This window comes from Nyctereutes procyonoides, unplaced genomic scaffold (genome assembly GCF_905146905.1).
Source record: "Nyctereutes procyonoides isolate TBG_1078 unplaced genomic scaffold, NYPRO_anot_genome, whole genome shotgun sequence".
In the NCBI taxonomy this organism is placed as follows: Eukaryota; Metazoa; Chordata; class Mammalia; order Carnivora; family Canidae; genus Nyctereutes; species Nyctereutes procyonoides.
This window is the reverse complement of record NW_026575125.1, coordinates 27,133,593-27,155,152: the sequence shown is the minus strand read 5'-3', so window position 1 is coordinate 27,155,152 and position 21,560 is coordinate 27,133,593. Positions and strand designations below refer to the sequence as shown.

Below are 21,560 nucleotides of genomic sequence, written 5' to 3'. Positions count from 1 at the left end.
AATTTGGAGACAATTGGGAATCAGTCTTATGATGTAAGCAAGAAAATAAAACGAGGAGCAGATTTGGAAGTTGAACTTAGTTGCAAACACATAGGACTTTATCATCTTGCATGCTTTCAAAATTAGGAAGAAATTGTATAAGATTCAATAAGTAACTAAGGGGATTTATTCTAAGAACTGCTGTGAAAGAAAGTAGACTTTCTTTTGTGCTCTTTTCAAGTGTGCTTTTTCAAAGTCCTGTAGCTAAAAGGAATGGGAGGCAAAGTATTGCAGTGGTTAAGTGCATGCGTTTCTGAGCCTCACTTCTTCGGTTCAAATTCTAGCTTGGTTATTACTTACTGGCTATGTGAACTTGGGCAAATCACAGCCTCCCTTTGTCAATTTTTCACCTCTAAAATTTAGATAATAATGGTACATACATCATAGTGTTATAACTAAATGTTGTTAATATGTAAAAGCCACTTAGAATAATGCTTGGCACTTGGTAAAGGACTATAGCAAATAATCTATTTCTACAGGAGAAATATATAGGTATAGGTAGGCCTACATTTAAAATAGCCATCTTCTTATTAAAAGTAGTTGATATTCGTTGCAGACAAATTAAAAGTGCAACTGTGAAAAGATGACCTATTACTTAGAAATTGAAACTTTTAAACTTTTAAACACACCATGTATGTTTTCCATATTACTAAATATATATGTACATCACTTATTACACATCTGCAGAGTATTTTACTGGATGGATATTCCATAACTTTTAACTCATACCCTAGTGGTGAGCCTGGAAGCAATTTCAGATGTTTTGCATCTGTAAGTGAGGCTGTAGCAAACATTCTTGTGATTTAACATGTGTATACATCACTGTTGCCTTAAGATCAAATATTAGAAGTAGAATTTCTGGTCTAAGTGTGAGAATATGTTTTTATCTGAGCATGTATTGCAAAACTCTACCCAATCCGCTCCCAGCCCTAGCCTTCCCAGAAGGATATTCCAACTTACTTACTAGCACTTTATGAGAGGGCCTGATTCTTGGCATTATTGCATTATAGGACACCACTATACTGTAATACAGAAGTTTAAAAAAAAACACCTTTGCCAAACCAATAGGTGCAGCATTACACCTTGCTATTTGAATTTGATTTCTGTGGTTTCTAGTGAAGTTAAACAGTTTTAATAGACTTACAGGTCAGTTATAGTTCTTCATTCATAAATTGTCCTTTTGTGATCCTTGTTCATTTTTTTCTGTTATTTGTCTTTTTCCTATTGATTTGTGAGAATTGTTTTATCTTTAGTGTCTATCAACTCATTTAAGATAAAATGCTTTCAATTTTGATTTCTCTTTCACTTGCTTGATTTTTTAATATAAGGAAGTTTTTTAGATCATTATGAATTTAAAGCAGTCATTTTGTGGTTTTGAAATGAAAATTATAACTTTCACATCAAAATTGTAAGAACATTTACTCATATTTTCATTATTTGTATGGCTTCATTTTCTACACCAAAATTTCATTCACCTGGTATTTAATTTGGAATTATATGAGATAGGAATTTCTAAATTGAGCTAAAATTTGATCAAGTATCATCTATATTTTTAAGTATGAAAGTTCAGAATTCAACATTTATTATTAAATTCTTGGGAAATAATGCTAATTTATCATGAAAATTCCTATGTATTTGACTTGGCAATTTTGTCTTTAACCATTTTTATTTATTATAACAACTTATTTTGTCTACGTCTATTTTATTTTTTATTTGTTTTTTATTTTTCATTTAAATTCAAGTTAACATTTAGTGTAGTGTAGTATTTATTCTTTTTCATTTAAATTCAACTTAGTTAACATATAGTGTAGTCTTGGTTTCAGGAGTAAAATTTAGTGATTCATCACTTACATATAACCCCCAATGCTCATCCCAGCAAGTGCTGTCCTTAATGCCCATCACTCATTTAGGGCATCCCCCTCCCCCCCTCCTCCTCTCTAGCAACCCTCAGTTTGCTCTCCATAGTTAAAGAGTCTTTTATGGTTTGCTTCCCTCTCTGTTTTTATTTTATTTTAAATTCCCTTTCCCTATGTTCATCTGTTTTTTTTTGTTTTCTTTTATAATATATTTATTTTTATTCGTGTTCAATTTACCAACATACAGAATAACACCCAGTTCTCATCCCGTCAAGTGCCCCCCTCAGTGCCCGTCACCCATTCACCCCCACCCCCCGCCCTCCTCCCCTTCCACCACCCCTAGTTCGTTTCCCAGAGTTAGGAGTCTTTATGTTCTGTCTCCCTTTCTGGTATTTCCCACACATTTCTTCTCCCTTCCCTTATATTCCCTTTCACTATTATTTATATTCCCCAAATGAATGAGAACATACACTGTTTGTCCTTCTCCGATTAACTTACTTCACTCAGCATAATACCCTCCAGTTCCATCCACGTTGAAGCAAATGGTGGGTATTTGTCGTTTCTAATGGCTGAGTAATATTCCATTGTATACATAGACCACATCTTCTTTATCCATTCATCTTTCCATGGACACCGAGGCTCCTTCCACAGTTTGGCTACTGTGGACATGGCTGCTAGAAACATCGGGGTGCAGGTGTCCCGGCGTTTCATTGCATCTGAATCTTTGGGGTAAATCCCTAACGGTGCAATTGCTGGGTCGTAGGGCAGGTCTATTTTAAACTCTTTGAGGAACCTCCACACAGTTTTCCAGAGTGGCTGCACCAGTTCACATTCCCACCAACAGTGTAAGAGGGTTCCCTTTTCTCTGCATCCTCTCCAACATTTGTTGTTTCCTGCCTTGTTAATTTTCCCCATTCTCACTGGTGTGAGGTGGTATCTCATTGTGGTTTTGATTTGTATTTCCCTGATGACAAGTGATGCAGAGCATTTTCTCATGTGCATGTTGGCCATGTCTATGTCTTACTCTGTGAGATTCTCTTCATGTCTTTTGGCCATTTCATGATTGGATTCTTTGGTTCTTTGGTGTTGAGTTTAATAAGTTCTTTATAGATCTTGGAAACTAGCCCTTTATCTGATTCGTCATTTGCAAATATCTTCTCCCATTCTGTAGGTTGTCTGTTAGTTTGTTGACTGTATCCTTTGCTGTGCAAAAGCTTCTTATCTTGATGAAGTCCCAATAGTTCATTTTTGCTTTTGTTTCTTTTGCCTTCCTGGATGTCTCTTGCAAGAAGTTACTGTGGCCGAGTTCAAAAAGGGTGTTGCCTGTGTTCTCCTCTAGGATTTTGATGGAATCTTGTCTCACATTTAGATCTTTCATCCATTTTGAGTTTATCTTTGTGCCTTTATTTCTTTTTCCCCCATCTTCCTACCTTGATAGAAGCGCGAACTCTTCTCACTGTAGCGTTCCAGGTGGTCTCTCTTTAAATCTCAGGCCGAATTTGTAGGTTTTCAGGATGATTTGAAGGTTATCTAGGTAATTTGGTGGGGACAGGGGACTTGGGGACCCTACTCTTCCGCCATCTTGCCCCGCCTCCTGTTCATCTGTTTTGTTTCTGAATTTCCACATATGAGTGAAATAATATTTTTTCTTTCTCTGACTTATTTCACTTAGCATAATACTCTCTAGCCCCATCCACATCATTGCAAGTAGCAAGATTTCATTCATTTTGATTACTAAGTAATATTCTAATATATATATATATATATATATATATATATATATATATATACACACACATACATATACATATATCACCTCTTCTTTATCCATTCATCAGTCATTGGACATTTGGGTTCTTCCCATAATTTGGCTATTATTGATAATGCTGCTATAAACATTGGAGTGCAGGTGCCCCTTAGAATCAACATTTTTGTATCTTTGGATAATACCTAGTAGGGCAATTGCTGGGTCATAGGATAGTTCTATTTTTGACATTTTGAGGAACCTCCATACCGTTTTCCAGAGTGGCTACACAAGTTTGCATTCCCACCAACAGTGCAAAAGGGTTCCCTTTCTCCACATCCTTGCCAACATCTGTTGTTTCCTGAGTTGTTCATTTTAGCCATTCTGACAGGTGTGAGATGGTATCTCATTGTGATTTTGATTTGTATTTCCCTGATGGTAAGTGAGGTTGGGCATCTCTTCTTGTGTCTGTCAGCCATCTGGATGTCTTCTTTGGAAAAGTGTCTATTTATGTCTTCTGCCCATTTCTTAACTGGATTATTTGTTTTTGGGGGTGTTGAGTTTGTTAAGTCCTTTATAGATTTTTAAATACTAATCCTTTTTTTCGATATGTCATTTGCAAATATCTTCTCCTATCCAGTCAGTTGCCTTTTAGTTTTGTTGATCGTTTCCTTCACTGTGCAAAAGTTTTTTGCCTTGATGAGGTCCCGGTAGTTCTTTTTGCTTTTGTTTCCCTTGCCTCTGAAGACGTATCTATTAAGACTTTGCTGCAGCTGAAGTCAGAGAGGTTGCTACCTGTTTTCTCCTCTAGGATTTTGATGATTTCAGGTCTCATATTTGGTCGTTCATCCATTTTGAGTTTATTTTTCTGTATGGCATAAGAAAGTGGACCAGGGGGCAGCCCCGGTAGCTTAGCGGTTTGGCGTCGCCTTCAGCCCCGGGCCTGATCCTGGAGACCCGGATCGAGTCCCACATCGGGCTCCCTGAATGGAGCCTGCTTCTCCCTCTGCCTGTGTCTCTGCCTCTCTCTCTCTCTCTCTCTCTCTCTCTGTGTGTGTCTCTAATAAATAAATAAAATCTTTAAAGAAAAAAAAAAGAAAGTGGACCAGTTTCATTCTGCATGTCGCTGTCAAGTTTTCCCAAGGCCATTTGTCAAAGAGACTATCTTTTTTCCATTGGATTTTCTTTCCTGCTTTGTCAAAGATTAACTGACTGTATAGTTGTGGGCCTATTTCTGGGTTCTCTATTCTGATCCATCAATCTGTGTGTCTGTTTTTGTGCCTGTCTATGTCTCTCTTTTAAAATAGATGACAAATCTACCAAAATGTAGAAGATACTGAAATTCCATGAAGATCATTTAATCATGGGTTTGAGTTAATCATGATCTAAACATTTATTCAGTAAGCAATGTCGTTTACCTTGTAATCCCTATATATAATAGACAGTCTTGAATTAACAAATGTCAAGTAGCATTTTTTTGTTTTCAATATGTTTATATTCATGCATTTTATTTGTATTGGTCGTATTAAAGTTGACTTCTAAATGTATATATATCATTAAAAGTAATGAGCATTAAGGATACAGCTTGTTTCTATAAATATTAAAAGCTTTTAAAAAGTATGAATTTCAATACTCTATCAAATAACACAAATTGAGTATTCTTGTAGATTTTAGAAGATCAGAAAAAGTATGTTTTGGCAGTGAAGAGTAAAAGGAAGTTTTGGAGTCAGGAAAACCCAGATGTTTAATGCCACATTTTTTAAAACTTACTAGTAACCTTTGGAATATTTTTTATAGTTTTGAACCTTAATTTCTTCATTTATCAATTGGAGAAAAAGATATATATATATCTATAGATTGTAGGAGTATGGATAAGATTAAGGGAGATCATGTAAGTAAAAGCTGTCATTTTGAAAATCTAAGTTAAAATGGTAATTTTATTATTGCCGATATTTTAGAGGGGTAGCCAACCACCCAATCAGTATTATCCTTTTATTTATTTTATTTACCATTTAAAACATAAAAAATAATACTCTTTATAGTAACTTTAGAAAATGCCAAAATATATCAAAAGTTACATAAAAGTTATCTTTAATTGGTAGCACAAAAAATCATGGTTAATAATTTCATGTATTTCCAATCACTTAAAAAATATAGATAGATAGATAGATAGATAGATAGATGATAGATAGATACTGATATACCAAATATGCACAGAAAATCGGAGATATAATTTGTGTGGTGTATAACTTAACCTTTTCATCAATTAACATGTCATGAATATGTTTCAAAATAGGATGTTTTTCATGGTGTGAACTTTAAAGATGCAAAGTATACTATTATATGGATGTAATTTACTGCATTTGAGCGATTTTCAGGTTTTCACTAGTATAAATGACAGAATTGAGTATTCTTGTCACATGTCTCTGTGTATATCTCTGATATTCCCCTAGGAAAATTCATAGAAGTAAAATTTTGTGGTTGAATGGAATGAGTACTTCTTTTTCTCCTCTCAAGTTTTTATTTAAATTCCAGTTAGTTAACATACAGTGTAATATTAATTTCACATGTAGAATTTAGGGATTCATCATTTGCATGCAACACCTGTTCTCATCACAAGTGCCCTCCCTTTTACCCATCACCCATTTAACCTCTCCTTCCACTCCCCTCCCCTCCAGTAACCCTCAGTTTATTCCCTATAGTTAAGTGTCTCTTTTCTAGTTTGCCCCTCTTCTTTTCTCCCTATGTTCATCTGTTTTGTTTCTTATATTCGCCATATGAGTGAAATCATGTCTTTCTCTGACTTATTTCACTTAGGGTAATACACTCTAGCTCCATCTATGTCATTGCAAATGGCAAGATTTCATTCTTTTTGTGGCTGAGTAATGTTCCATTTTACGTATATACCACATCTTTATCCATCAGTCAATGGACATTTGGGCTATTTCCATAATTTGACTCTTGTTGGTAATGGTGCTGTAAACATCAGGGTGCATGTATCCCTTCGAATCAGTATTTTTGTATATTTTGGGAAAATACTGAGTAGTGTGGAGAAAGGGGAACTCTCTTACGCTGTTGGTGGGAATGCAAACAGGTGCAATATAATCAGTCACTCTGGAAAACATTATGGAGGTTCCTCAAAAGTTAAAAATAGAACTACCCTAGGATCCAGCAATTGCACTGCTAGGTATTCACCCTAAGGCTTTTAATATATTTTCCTATATTCTTTTAAATTGGAGTATAAGAGACACATAGGAAAGTATACAGATAATAAGAATGGAAGTTGATGGATTTTTTAAAAGTCAGCATACCATGCTACTAACACCCAGATCAGGAATTAGAACATTACCGCAGGAGCTTCTTTCATGCTCCTTCCTAGTTATTAACCCTTTACCAACTGCCTTCCTCACCAAAGATAAGCTCACTTCTGACTTCAAACACTTGTAGAGTATATGTATTTCTAGATCATCCACTCTCTAAGTGGCACCACTGTCATAAATTAAGTAAGTACAAATGGTCTATTCTCACAGCAATACCACACAGAATTGGTTATAGTAAATAATGATACTTGGTAGTAAATATTCTTTTGTTGGGGGGTGGTATTTTTTATTGTAGTTAGAAGTAGTAAACATTCTTAAACTTGATTATTCTTCAAGATTGCATTGGATATTCTTGGCCCTTGGCATTTGCATATATATCTTAGAATTGGTATGTCACTTTCTATTGAAAACTGTTGCAATTTTAATAGAGCTTGCACTGAATATACAGATTATTAGAAGAGAGTTGATATCTTTACAATATAGGATCTTCCATTTGGTTTCCTCCAATAGAAGAATAAGGTATATTCCTTTATTTTTTTTAGGCTTTCCTTAATCTCTCAGGCGTATTGGTAGTTTTCAGAGTAAAAGTCTAGCTTTTTGGTATGAATTATCAAATTACTCCCTACAAATGTAAGAATTTATCCTCCCACAAATAGCATAAAAGTGCTTATTTTCTAGAACTTTGATAAATACCTTTGACAAAAGCCAATATAGTAGGCAAATGATGGTTTATTATTGCTGTTTTAATTTGCATTTCATTGACTAGTTAGTGGTTGGATTTTTGTTTATTTGCTGTTTCCATTTTTTTGTTAAAATTCCTGTTTATATTCTTTATCCCGAGTTTTCCAATAGATTCTCCATCTCATTTCATTTATTGAAAGATCTTTTTATATGAAAGATTATTACCCATTGTCTGATAGATGCTGCAAATAGTCCCAGCTGTCATTTGTTTTTAATTCTGTTAATTGGCCTTAATTTTGAATGAGCAATACAAATATTATATTTAATAGTTTACTCACATTACTTTCTGCTTCTAAAAGGCTTCCTCACACAAATATTTTATTCTAGTTCTGCTAGTAATTTTTTACACTTAACACTTTAATTTCTCTAGAATGTTTTTGTTGTAAGATGTGAAATAAGTATTTAATATCTGTTTATTTCTAAAACAGACACCTCTGCTTATCTTATTATTAAAATTTCTACACATTTGAAATTAAAATTCAAAGTTGAAAAAACAGAAGCTAATCTTGTGTGAAATTAGGTCAAGATTTAGTTAGATACTAAATTAACACATAAGGGAACTGAATGTGTTTAATTTTTTTCTTCACCATAGGGCACATGTTGTACAAAGAGTATGGTTCTATAATACTTAAAAAGATTATTGGGAAAATGATGCATTTTACTTTTAAACTGTATACATATTTTGATACGAATATGAAGTAGTAAATGTAATAGTAAATAATATTAACACATACAAAAGCTGACATGGAACCTACTCATATTCTACATCATAAATTATTCACATTCTCGTTTTCCATGAACTATATAGAAGCCATCAGTTCCTGAAGACTGTTTTGAAGGTGTGGGGAAGCACAAAAATTATATGTCAGAAGGTCCCAAATTCTACCCTACCATTAACTAAGTGATATTGTCATAGGAATATGCGATTTTAAACAGATGGCTTAAAAAATAAAAATAAAAATAAACTGATGGCTTTAGGTGTGTTATATCCTATTAATAGTGATTTGTTATTAAAATTTATATTCTCAACATTATTTTTGGCAAGAAGAAAAACTGGTAGTTTTCCTTTCTAAATTAACTTATTTCTCTTTGAAGGTAATACATTTATATTTTGCAAAAATTTAAAACTCTAATGAACATCATCCACCCCATCTACCACCTTCCCTACCATCACCAAGCATTGATTTTACTAGTATAAATACATCTACAAGATAAATTCCTAGCAGCAAAAATTCTGGGTATAAGGCTATATGCATCTGTCAGATATTGCCAAATTATCTTCCACAAGGGGTACACAAGTTTGTCCCACTGGCGATACATAATTATGTATTTTCCACAACCTTGGCAGAATAGTGTATTTTAGACTTGGATTTATGTTAGTGCAATAGATGAAATTTTCAGATCTCTCATTACAACGAAGTTTAGCTTCTTTATGTATGTTTAAAATCCATTTATGAAAAAAAAAATAAAATCCATTTATGTTTTCTTTTTTAGACTGTCCTTTTATCCAGTTTTTCTCTGGGTGGTTGGCTTTTTTAAAATTAATTTGCAGAAGCCTTCTTATGTGTTAGGAAATTAGTACCTTATTTGAGATGTCATAAATATACATATAGTTTTACAATTTGTCATTTGTCCTTCGACTTTGCTTTTAGGTGTTTTTTTTTTTCCCATTCAAAAGTTTCTCATTTTTATATAGTCCAGGTAACTAATATCTTTGTTAATTAAAACTATTTAACGTGCAGATAAAATTACATTCTTTATGTTGAGTACTCTGGACATGCATTGCTTCTTTAATTGGAAAAAAAAGAAATTAATCCTAAAATTTTGAAATTGTTTATCTTTCATTCATCAGATGTTTATTGAAACCCTGTCATAGATAAGAACCCAGTTCAAAAAAAAAAAAAAAGAACCCAGTTTACCCAGAAATCAAAGCTAAGTGAGGGAGGACAATAATGTAAATAACAAAGAGTATAAGGCATATGCTATGATGGTGGGAAGCACAAGGTCTGTGAGGTTATACCCAATGTAGATGTCATAACTAACCTGAAAACTATTGTGCCCCATAATCTCATTATGAGCCATTGTTTAATTTTTCCACTTATTAGTCAAATCTCACCCATTGAGCTGTTTGCTCTCCAGAATTGTTCTAGCTCTAGAACCAGAAAGGAATGGTTTGGGAGTGTGAGAAGGAAACTAACAATCTCAGTGGAAAGTTACAGTGATTTCTATCTTGATATGTGAACACTATTTGTGATCAGATATAAATGAGTTCATAGCTCAGTTTTAGAGATTTTAAGAAAATATGATAGCTGTTATTTTCATTAAGTTCAGAATCTAGAGGCTCTTAGATGCTGCAAGTGAAAGCTGTAAAATGTTTTTTACATGTACTTGTGACTAGAAAATAATCCAATAAAAATAAACTGTTAGTAACTTCCTTATAAATGCTGGAAGAGATAAGTTGAAAGCGTTATTAGATTATATATTATAGACATGGAATTACATTTGTAATATAAACTCTCTCTCTCTCTCACACACACACACACATACACACATGCATGCAAATACAATATTTGTCACCATAGATGTCATTATGGATTAGAACTCACAAAACACAAATAAGCCTTTATCTGATACTTTGTTGACTTGGCTTTATAGCAGGATACAAGTCAAACAAAGCAGATACAGCATCATGATTCATTATCCATTAACAAGCATTGCATGCTACCTGCACACTCTTTACTTACCCAGGGGTGAACACCAAGGTCTGTGCAGATCACTTTAAATAGAAGCCATAGCCTCTATGTCCTTTCTATCCTTTTTTTAAAAAAAAATTTATTTATTTATGATAGTCACAGAGAGAGAGAGAGAGAGAGAGAGAGAGAGAGGGAGGCAGAGACATAGGCAGAGGGAGAAGCAGTCTCTGTGCACCGGGAGCCCGACGTGGGATTCGATCCCGGGTCTCCAGGATCGCGCCCTGGGCCAAAGGCAGGCACTAAACCGCTGCACCACCCAGGGATCCCTCCTTTCTATCTTTTACACTATCTTTTACACTAGGGTCATCCACACCCTAGGTTATGTTCCAGTTCACAGCTTCCCCAATGCAGATACAGTTCCATACAGCAAACAAAGCAGGTCTAATGTTTCCCAATCATCTTAAAGTTAGCGTTCCAAGGGAACATTGCTGTGGAGCCTAAGGTCAGTCTCAGGCTGGAACACATCAGTACAGGCTGAATGTTAACCCTTTACTCATGAATGCACATGCATTTTACACAATGTATATAAATGCACTTATAGATTTCAAAATACATGTTGTTTACATATAATCATAGCTTATATAAAATTCCTTCTCCTGTAAATTAACGGAGAAGTTATTTTGTCCATTAATATATCTCCTTTTCACCTCACATGTCTTGGGTGCAATTAAGGAGCATAATGTTCTTCAGTTAGTTCTTTCAAAAGTATCTAAAACAGATATTCCAAAGTATGGGGCATTATTTAGATGATGCATTAGTGTATTAGTTTGCTTTTTAAATATTCTCTATAATATTGGCAAGGGTGTGGAGAGAAAGGAGCCCTCTTGCACAGTTGGTGGGAATGCAAATGGATGCAGCCACTTTGGAAAACAGTATGGAGAATCCTCAAAAAATTAAAAATAGAATTACCCTATAATCCAGTAATTGTGCTACTGAGTTATTTACCCCAAAAATGCAAAAACTAATATATTTATAGCAGTATTATGTACAGTGGACAAATTATGGAAAAGACCAAGTGTTCATCAACAGATGAATGGGTAAAGAAGATGTGGTGTGTTATGTAAACACACACACACACACACACAAATACACAATGGAATATTACTCAGTCATAAAAAATAAAGAAATCTTGCCATTTTCAAAACATGAGTGGATATAGAGGGTATAATGCTAAATGAAATAAGTCAGAGAAAGACAAATATGATTTGCATGATTTCATTCATATGTAGAATTTAAGAAACAAGACAAACAAGCAAAAAAAAGAGAGAGAGAGAAATCAAGAAACAGACTTTTAACTATAGAGAACAAATTGCTGGTTACCAAAAGGGAGGTGAGCAAGGGATGGGTCAAACCCGTGACAGGGTTTAAGGAGTAGGACTTGTGATGAACACTGGGTGCTGTAGGGAAGTGTTGAATCACTATACTGTACAACTGAAACTAATACAACACTGTGTTAACTGTACTGGAATTAAAAATGGTATCTATAATAACATATTATTTTATAATAGATGTATATTGTAGCATGTGACTTTATATTATAACGTAATGTTTTATTTATATTATTAGAATAGTATTCATCATATCATAAAGGGTTGCCATTGCAGATTCACATTCTTTACTACCGTTTACCTGTTTTATTTTTTTTCTTTTTTTTAATAAATTAATTTTTATTGGTGTTCAATTTACCAACATACAGAATAACACCCAGTGCCCATCCCGTCAAGTGTCCCCCTCAGTGCCCGTCACCCACCGTTTACCTGTTTTACCTCTTGGCAATAGGAAGAAAAAGGCTTTGCTCTTGCTTATCCTGGCTCCCTACTTACACTTGAGCTCAAGTAATAATCACTAAGATGTAATGACTTTATTGTCATTCACTACCATGCAGGATATTGCTCTTGGCTATTTAAATGGATTACCTTATTTAACCCATATACTGACCCTGTGAAGCAGGTACTGCCATTGTCTGCATTCTGTGGAGAAGGCATTGAGAGTTAAAGGAAATTTGGCTAAAGTGCTAGGAAAGAACTAGAATTAAGATTTAAACCAAGCAGCCTAACTCTAGACTTCCCAGTGTTGTACAGAGTATCCTACTCCTTCCTAAGGTATTTCATGTTTCTCAACCCCAATGTCATGATCCATTTATAAAATGGAGAAAAGAATAGTATCTGTATCATAAGATTGTTGGGTGGATTAAAGAAGGCAGTAAATGTGAAACTTCCAAACATGGTATTTAGCACATTGTAAGTCCTTAATAAAAATAGCCTATAATCATACTGATATATTCTACTCTAATCCAAATGTCTTGTTTCTCCTTTTCATTCCAATCTCCTTATTTTGTTGTACTTGCTTATATTTAGACCCACGAATTATAACCTACCTCCCCATTTTATTTTGTGCATAAAATAATTCCCTTGTACAATTACAATTTTCCCTAATACAAAAGAAAGTTAGAAGGAAGGATAAAGGCACAGTATCTGGCATCTAATATGCAATACACCATTATGTTTAGTAAATGAGTGATTCAGTAAAGAACACACTTCTTTACTTTTATTGGTTGCAGTTGGGTATACATTGTGAGTGTGTGTTTTGAATTTCTAAAAAAAGGCTTATTGTCTCTACAGCATAGGATTTGGGGGAAGATTATTAATAAATGACTTATAATTTCTGAATTAAATTCTCACATAACTCATGTAACTCATATCATCCTGTTAAAATACCAATTTACTTTTTTATTTAAACAATGGGAATCTTTCACTCTTTTTCCTTGCAGGTTTCTAGAAATTTGCCTGAGAAGCAAGAAGAAATTGAGGCACACGTAAAAGACCTTGGACAGCTGGAAGAGCAGTTAAATCATCTGCTTCTATGGCTGTCTCCTATTAGGAATCAGTTGGAAATTTACAATCAGCCAAATCAAACAGGACCATTTGACATCAAGGTAGGGACTTTTCACTTTAAATATTGTTTTCCAAAAGAATGGCAATATCACTGAACTAAGTTTCTCATCCATTATTATAATCGTCATTGTTGTTATAATATTAATAATAATAATAAATTGTTTTTTTTGTTTTGTCTTACCGTACTTACTAGCAATGATGTATTCATTAAACTCATATCACTAGAATGCCTTCATCATATTTCTTACTATGACTTATCTCCCATTTCTACTTTAATTGCAGTCAATATATGTTTATAGATTCCTTATATAAAACTAAAATTGTTTAGGAGATTAGGTGCCTACCAAATAAAGTATAGGCTCTTTAGTAAACATCACAATACCCTCTCAGACTGACTCCAGTTTACCTTTGTATCCTTTTATTCTACCAACAACCTCCCTTTATTTTCTAACTACAGCAAATTATACATTACGTTTATATGTGTACGGTTCCATGTGCCATGTCTGTGTCCCTGATCCCTCTTCCTTAAATGACTTTTTTCTCCTTTTTTGCATGATGAATTTTTCTACATCCTTCAAGACTGAATTTAATGTCTTTGCTTCTTCAAAACCTTTTTTCATACCCCAAGTAGAATAAAATCCTTCTTAGGATTTCTTATAAGCCTCTGTATCCATTTCCTGTAACCTTTGTACATTGATTTACACTTAAGTTTTGCAGACTTGAGTACTTCATCACACTCTTCTTCAAATACAGAGGATGTCTTCTTACATAACTGCTTTATCCCACTCCTCTCTGAACCCCCACCCCATCTCAGAGCCCAGTGTATGGTGGGTACTTGTATTTTTGTATCAAAGAATAAAGGTGGTATCGAGACACCCAGAATGGTAATGAGATGCCACAGGTAGGCCTAGTACTCTGGACCAACATGCCAAATGGATGCCACCATCTTCCCCTTTTAGTGTCCCTGTAGACATTGATTGTCCCTAACTTTTCTCTCTCCCCAGGAGCATATTCCAAAGATTTATCCCGAACTGATGCTCTGCTTTGCATACCCTATGGGCCAAAAATATTAAATAGCTTCTCACATAAACCAATTAATTAAAATCTCAACCTCTTGATTAATGTAATAATGGGTACTTTCAGACTAAATAAGTTAAGTAACATCTTGTTTACTCAAAAACTTTACTGTTTTTCTTTTAGTTCACTGACCTAGATTTTTCAGTGTACTTGCTTTCCATGGTTATCACAACCTTATTTTTTTAATTTTTATTTTATTTTATTTTAGATTTTATTAATTTATTCATGAGAGACACGGAGAGAGGCAGAGGCACAGGCAGAGGGAGAAGCAGGCTCCAGAGCCTGATGTGGGACTCAATCCCAGGTCTCCAGGATCACACCCTGGGCTGAAGGCGGTGCTAAACCGCTGAGCCCCCCGGGCTGCCCACAACCTTATTTTTTTTTAAATCTCCATGACGTTTTGTTTTGCCGGGAGATAAGGCAAGAATAAAATGAAGTATGAGGATATTCTAGAGAAAAGAAAGTCCCAAGTTTAGGAAAGATGGGCTTGAATGAGGTTAAGGAGAGAGAGAGAGGTTTTAAACAACTAAAATTAGTTATATTTGCCAAGTGCACTCCACTACTTTTACTGTATCTCTTCCTGGCACTTTACCATTCTGTTAGCTACCCCCAAGCACAGCTGATACCATGTACATCACCGATAGACATCATTTCACCCCTGCAAAACCCAGGCTGCTCATCCAGTGGCATGGTCTTCAATTTACGTCTGACAATTAAAGTCAAGTCACAGTAGGCTTTACCCAGAACAAATTTCGTTGGCTTTTAAAAAGTATATGAGACATGTAACAACACAGCTGGCACAGTGATGACACAGTAAAGGTCTTGACACCAAGCCATGGCTTCTGATGCACCTTTCACCCTGGGCTTGGGTTATGTGTAGTCACAGGGACAAGACTGGATGAATGCAAAGCCATATCATCATTCAGGGAAGCCATCAGTCCTGGAATCCCTTCAGTTTGTTCATCTTGCTAGCACAGTGTCTCAATGGTATTTGACTAGTGTGCATTCTCCAGTATAACTACATCTCCTCGATGCTCATTTCTCAGTACTCAGTAATCTCAACAGAGAAGTACAATTACTTCGTCCAACAAACAGTAACCTCAGCCAGATTCTCTTGGATCTAGCATATTCTTAAATATTTCTTGATTTAGTATTATAAAGAGGAAAGGCCATAAATTCTCTGCTCGCAATCAGAAAGAGCTTTCTGTAACTCACAGGTAAAAGCAGATCCTTTACTTTTAAATATAATCTCTAGTTAAAATGAGCTTCTTCATGAAAGTAATGAAAAAATATACTCAATATTAGCTATCTCTGTTGATGGAATATATCTATATATTTCCTTCCTAGGATAACAAAATCCTTCGCTAGAGAGGGATGTTGTTGACTCAACCAAAGTGACTTTAGTACTGGTCTCACCCCCCGACAATGGTTCCCACATACGGAAAACTTGCATTGGGCATGTGTTTGTCCATGGCCCATACATCTGTGCCAAATAGGTCCCTGCAGTTTAGAGTGAAAGCTCCTCTCAGCTGTGTTAATCACTTTCCTTTATCAAAGCTACAAGTCCCCACTCTCACTGCTGTGTGTACTTTCAGAGAGTCATGATATTTGCCTCCTGCAGCTTGGTGTAAATCACTGAGGGGAGAGGCAGCTGCCTTTTCCCTGGCAGTAAAATTCCTTGGCTTCAGTCCTCTGTGCATATTCTGAGTTTCTCATCTCTGGAGTGCATATTTCAAAAATATTCCCTTAGCCTTTTTCTTCTGTTTGTGGCTATATCCAAGACAAAAAAAATCATAAAATCACATATATGATGACTTCAGACATTCTCCCCATAATTCTCAGACCCCTAGCTTGCAATCAGGAAATAGCGACCTGTGTGAATAATTTACTAACTTACCTAGTTCTTTATCCCTCTTTGTCTAGCCTCTATCTAAATTCACTGTCTAATAAATGATTTATAAAGATTGCTCAGACTTCTTCTATAAGATATGTGATTTTAGTCTGTATGGCCTGCTATAGCCCTCTACTTAAAGAGATGAGATTAAACTTTTTTTTCAGTTAAAGAAAGATAGGAAAATAGACTTTACTTTAAACTACTAAAAAACAAAAATAGTTTTTAAGCACTCTTGTGGACGTGCCCATTTTTAAACACAGAGAAAGAAACTCCTTTCTAAAATCTTAGGAATGAATTAATGCAAAAACAGTAGACAGCACAAGGAGCCTCCGATTCCTAAATTTAAAGAAATTGTCTTTGTCCATGGTGGCCATGGCTACCTCTGAAACAAAGAGCCTAAGACCTTGACATCCGGGTTGTTTTCTCTCGTCAAACTCCAAGCACCTGTTAGAAAAATATGTAATACCCTCTATGAGCCTCAGTTTTGCCTGCTTGGCACTTCATGCTTATTGATGAAATGCAGCTAGCTGTGTAATGAAACCCAAATAAAAAAAGCCTTAAGGGCTCTGTTCTAATACATTGTTTATGCTGGAGTGAAAATTGACTGCACATCGCTTGGCTTGTGCAATTTACTCCCGAAATATTCCTATTCAGGAAATCCTGCAAATAGCAATATTCATCTTGAAAATCACCTCACAGAACCCTTAGCAAACTGAGAAACATAATCAATGAGATCGTGATGTAGAGGGTGAAAATGAGGCGTAATCACAGACCTTTCCCTTCAGTCAGCGTACTAGAAGGCATGCCTTTGAATTTAGATTTCTAAATGTACTCTCAATTTAGACATAAGATATGTTGATTTCAGATTTTAGAAATGATAATTGAATGCTCAAAACCAGGGACCAGTTAGAATGTCTATAAAAGGTCTTATGTTTTTAATCTTTAATGAATGCTATCAGTAATGAGCTGTAGGTATACTATTTATCTGACATAGAACTACCTAACTACTGTTTTAAAAATTTTGTATTAAAATATGAGGGAGGGGGCCACATAATTTTATGTTAAGTCTTACTGACTGAAATACTTTCATATTGAAGACAGGGAGAGTTTTTTTCTTCTCTTCAAGAATGACTTTGCTTCTGTGATCTATAAATAACATGACATACTGTTCTGCTAGCTCTTCCTCTCCATGTAAGAAACTTAATTGCCCATAATGACAAATCCACACAGAAAACTACCAAAAGACACAATTGGAATGAATGAATGATAAAGTATGTGAGCACCCAGGCCATCCTCAGTGTGCCTTGAGTGTTGTCCAAAAACAAAAACAAAAACAAAAAAGCACCAGATGACTTCATAGGCAAGGAAAACTCTATTCAAGACTATTAAAATAGGAGAGAGACTGAAGTCAACTCCACTGAAATGATAAGCAGGAAAGATTTTAATCCTTGGGATGAACTCCTGTTAAAGTACTAAAAGGGCACTGGCAGGGATGTTGGTCAAGGTGATTTGACCTTGTGTGTTTGCTGTTTGTCACTTACTGAAGGGAGGCTACTATGCCCCCCACTACAGAGGTGGGAAGCCGGTGCTAGTCTTCCTGATGTTTACATTTCAATGAGATGGTTCCCAGGTATTTGAGAAAGACATTCCTGGGTTGTAGAAGACTTATCTCTCAAAATGGCAGATAAGGTATTGACAGTTGAAAGTTTTTCTAAAGTGAACTAAGAAAATAGAGTTCAAGTCTAGAATCAGGAAGAAACCCATCTCATTTTTTAGTCAGCCTTAAGGAGAATATTGATGCCATCTTTGTCACTACCCTCTTGCCGGAGTGAAGCCGGTTATCCCAGGGAACAGGTTGGTAAAGCTACTTCATGTCAGTTATTTCAGAAGCTTTCTGTTGTTCAAGGACTACTTGAACTGAGTCTGAAACTTCATAGTAGAGGATTTGGCTGCACAGTGTGAGCAATTAGGTATTTAATAAGGGGTGTTTTCTATGACAGTGAGAAGAAAAACAAAGATTAATGATTGGAACATACTATAAACCCAGTTTCCAAGTCCACAGGGCAGCCAATTAAGAAGATTCCTAGAGGTTGGGCTGGAAACGTCTTTGGATGGTGAAGCAACAATAGCAGTGACCATTTTATGACTATTTAAATGTTTTAGGTGACAGTACAGACGTCAGAGAGGTTTTGTAAGATTGTCCACAGTCATAGCTATTTCCTGGAACAGAGCATAAAAGTTGTGGGACTTCCACTGAACTTCCTGAGCAGCCCTTATAACTGCAGCTCCAGGCTTGCGGGTTGTCCAGACATAATTTCCTGTGCCCGTGAGTCCTTTGAAGTCAATGTCAAGTTGTCAAGCTTCAGCTTTCAAGGTTTCCTTAGAGCCTGAGAGAAAAGTTCAACTATAGGACAATCTAGAATCTTGATAAGGATCTGGGTACTTAGCTTTTAGTTCTCAGTGATTCCAAGTCAGGAGAATAGGAGAAAAAAAATGGAAACATTAGTTTGGAGAGTTGTGGTCAAACACTGAAAGAAACTCAAAAACTTGAAAATTTGGTAGAAACTAACCATATGTGTAAGATAGTCCAATCTACAAATTGGTAACAATATCATGTAGTTTATAAGGAAATACTAAATAGCTCAAAGGCAAAGAACAGGACGAGAATCTGGTAACCTATCAGTATGTGCTACAGTTTTCTATTGAAGTGCAATTTTTGTTTCTCTGTAGTCACCTCCCATTTGACCAAAGGTACTCCCAGTGAAATTATTCTTGTTTACAAAATAAAGCTGGGCTGTATTTTGTCAATACAATAGTAGTTGTCTACAGTCAATAGTAATTGACTACACAGGCCTTTCAAAGTTTGTGTTGCTGTAAGTTTTTATAAAGAATCTCAGATTTGACTTTTAAAAGCTTCATGAAATTCAAAAGCCAAGCCAAGAACTTGCCATCAGATTTTACCTGCAACACTATAGATTGAGGTGAAGTTTTCTGTTTTCAAAGTCCTCAAAATATCCTAAAGCTTCCTGGGTTTGCCAGGGAGTGACCTTCCTTATTTACCTATAAGACTGGACATCCCATTAAGCCAGGCTAGTTTTCTCAAAAGGGCTTTGTAAACATTGTCTCCAAAAAGTGTACTGTTGTTCTTTAAAACTATCTGGTCATATCCGATTTTATGTATATCATTGTCAAATATAACATTCCAGTCAAAGCTTTGGTTATATAATCAATTTTCTCAATTATCCTGTTACAAGAAAGATAGATTCTTATTGAACCTGTGCGAATAATCATATTGCTAGGAAAATAAAATTACTCAGTAGGAGTTTGTGGATTCTGGAAGCAGAGAGGAAAAGATAAATGTTTCATTTCTGTTTTTAAAAGTGTAATCTACTAAATTGCTCTGAGTTAGAGATAGCGTAAGAAAAAAGAAAAAGGAGTTCCTTGTATCAAGAATATAGAATATTAAAGCATCAGCAATATTCCAAACAAAAGCCTTAATCAAATGATTCTTCACCAGTTCAATCAGTTCTATGTACTTGATTGTCATTTTGCTTGATCTCGGGCAGTTTCATAAACCCATCAACTTCTTCACTGGACTTCTGGAAATCTTGACTCAGTCGAAGTTATTTAAGCAAAGCTACAGAAGCTTGTGCCCTACAATACCTGGAATAGTCCTTTCAGTGCATCTCCAAGACAGTCCCTTATTGTTGAAGACAAGCATTCTGGGCTGTAGCTGATTACAAGTACTTTCAGGGGTGCCTCGGAGTAAAACAACTTTGTAAAGGATAAAAGACTTCAAACAGCTACAGTTAAAGATCTGATGAGAGTTCACTTAAAGGAATTCAGTCACTTCTGTGGCATACAACATTTTCCAGTAATAAACAGAATTATCACTGATGATATTATACTGTCATCTGTTAGGCAAAGCAACACCACGTCATATCATGGACAGCAAGGGCACTGACTAATTTCTAGTAACTTGATATAATTACTGAAATATTTATGTTACTAACATGTGACTCATACAAATATATCCTCTGGAAGGTTAAGCATCTCTTATTTGTTGATGCTTTTTATGTTAACTCAATGTGTCAAGTAAGCCTTAGCCATTCTTAATATATTTTTTTAGATATTAAGAGAGAACAAATGTGAGAGAACAAATCTAGAGATTTTTCAAGTCAGTTTAAGATCAAGATTTCATTTAGGATTAGATTTGTGGAAGGAAAAATATCAAAGGTTGTCAAAAATGTGAAAAGGTTTGAACCCTTGGTTAAATAGGATCATGGGTCACTGAAATAGTGCTTGACTACCTATTTAACCAAAGTGACAGCGAAAGATTTCAAAAAAAAAAAAGCATACGAGGTAATATGATTGTAAAAGACTGGCTTTTTCAAAAGTGAAATGATTCTTAAATCATCAAGGACATGATATTATCAACATAAAACACAGGAAATTATTCCAATAAGACACAATCACTTTCACTACCTGAATTATTCAGAAAGTAAAGAAAAAGCTTTTACAATCTCTTATTAAGAATAAATCAGTAATCCAAGAAAAATTTGTCATTTTAATGAAGAAAAAATGAACTCTAGTTTTTCATTAATACACTGTTGATACTAAAGCTCATTTCTGAAAAGCTTCTAAATAAACTCGTTCAATCATAGTCAGCTTTGATCACATGACACAAATTTCCTTTTCCACAAACTTTCTACAGCTTTCTATATCCATTCAGATTTTGTTCTACACTTTTCCTCATCTTCCTTCTGGAATAATCAGTAATTTCACTTATGGACAAAATTATTCTCTTTTTATATAACAAAAACAATAAAACAATGTCTCCTCAAAGAGTTAAAAATAGAGCTGCCCTACGACCCAGCAATTGCACTGCTGGGGATTTACCCCAAAGGTGCAGATGCAATGAAACGCTGGGACACCTGCACCCCGATGTTTCTAGCAGCAATGTCCACAATAGCCAAACTGTGGAAGGAGCCTCGGTGTCCATCGAAAGATGAATGGATAAAGAAGCTGTGGTTTATGTAGACAATGGAATATTACTCAGCCATTAGAAATGACAAATAATCTCACTGCATGTGAATTATCTCCCTAACAGTGAACTGGAGGACATTAACCTCCAAAAAGCTAATTACATGAACAGTGACCACACTCTGACTGACTGAGGATCTATTGATGAAGCCAACTCAAAATCCAGTGCTTCTGATGACAGTCTTTGGAAGCATGGTAG

The 21,560-nt window shown here is 35.2% G+C and overlaps 1 protein-coding gene across 6 annotated transcripts in view; it reads left to right on the top strand.

Annotated features, from left to right (window-relative positions):
• DMD (dystrophin) overlaps positions 1 to 21,560 on the top strand; it is a 2,039,779-nt gene that overhangs the window by 1,317,178 nt on the left and 701,041 nt on the right. For all 6 annotated transcript variants that reach the window (XM_055339022.1, XM_055339018.1, XM_055339021.1 and 3 more), the window contains one exon: positions 13,224 to 13,388. In XM_055339022.1, coding sequence (XP_055194997.1) covers positions 13,224 to 13,388 — 165 coding nt within the window. The remainder of the gene's footprint in view (positions 1 to 13,223; positions 13,389 to 21,560) is intronic.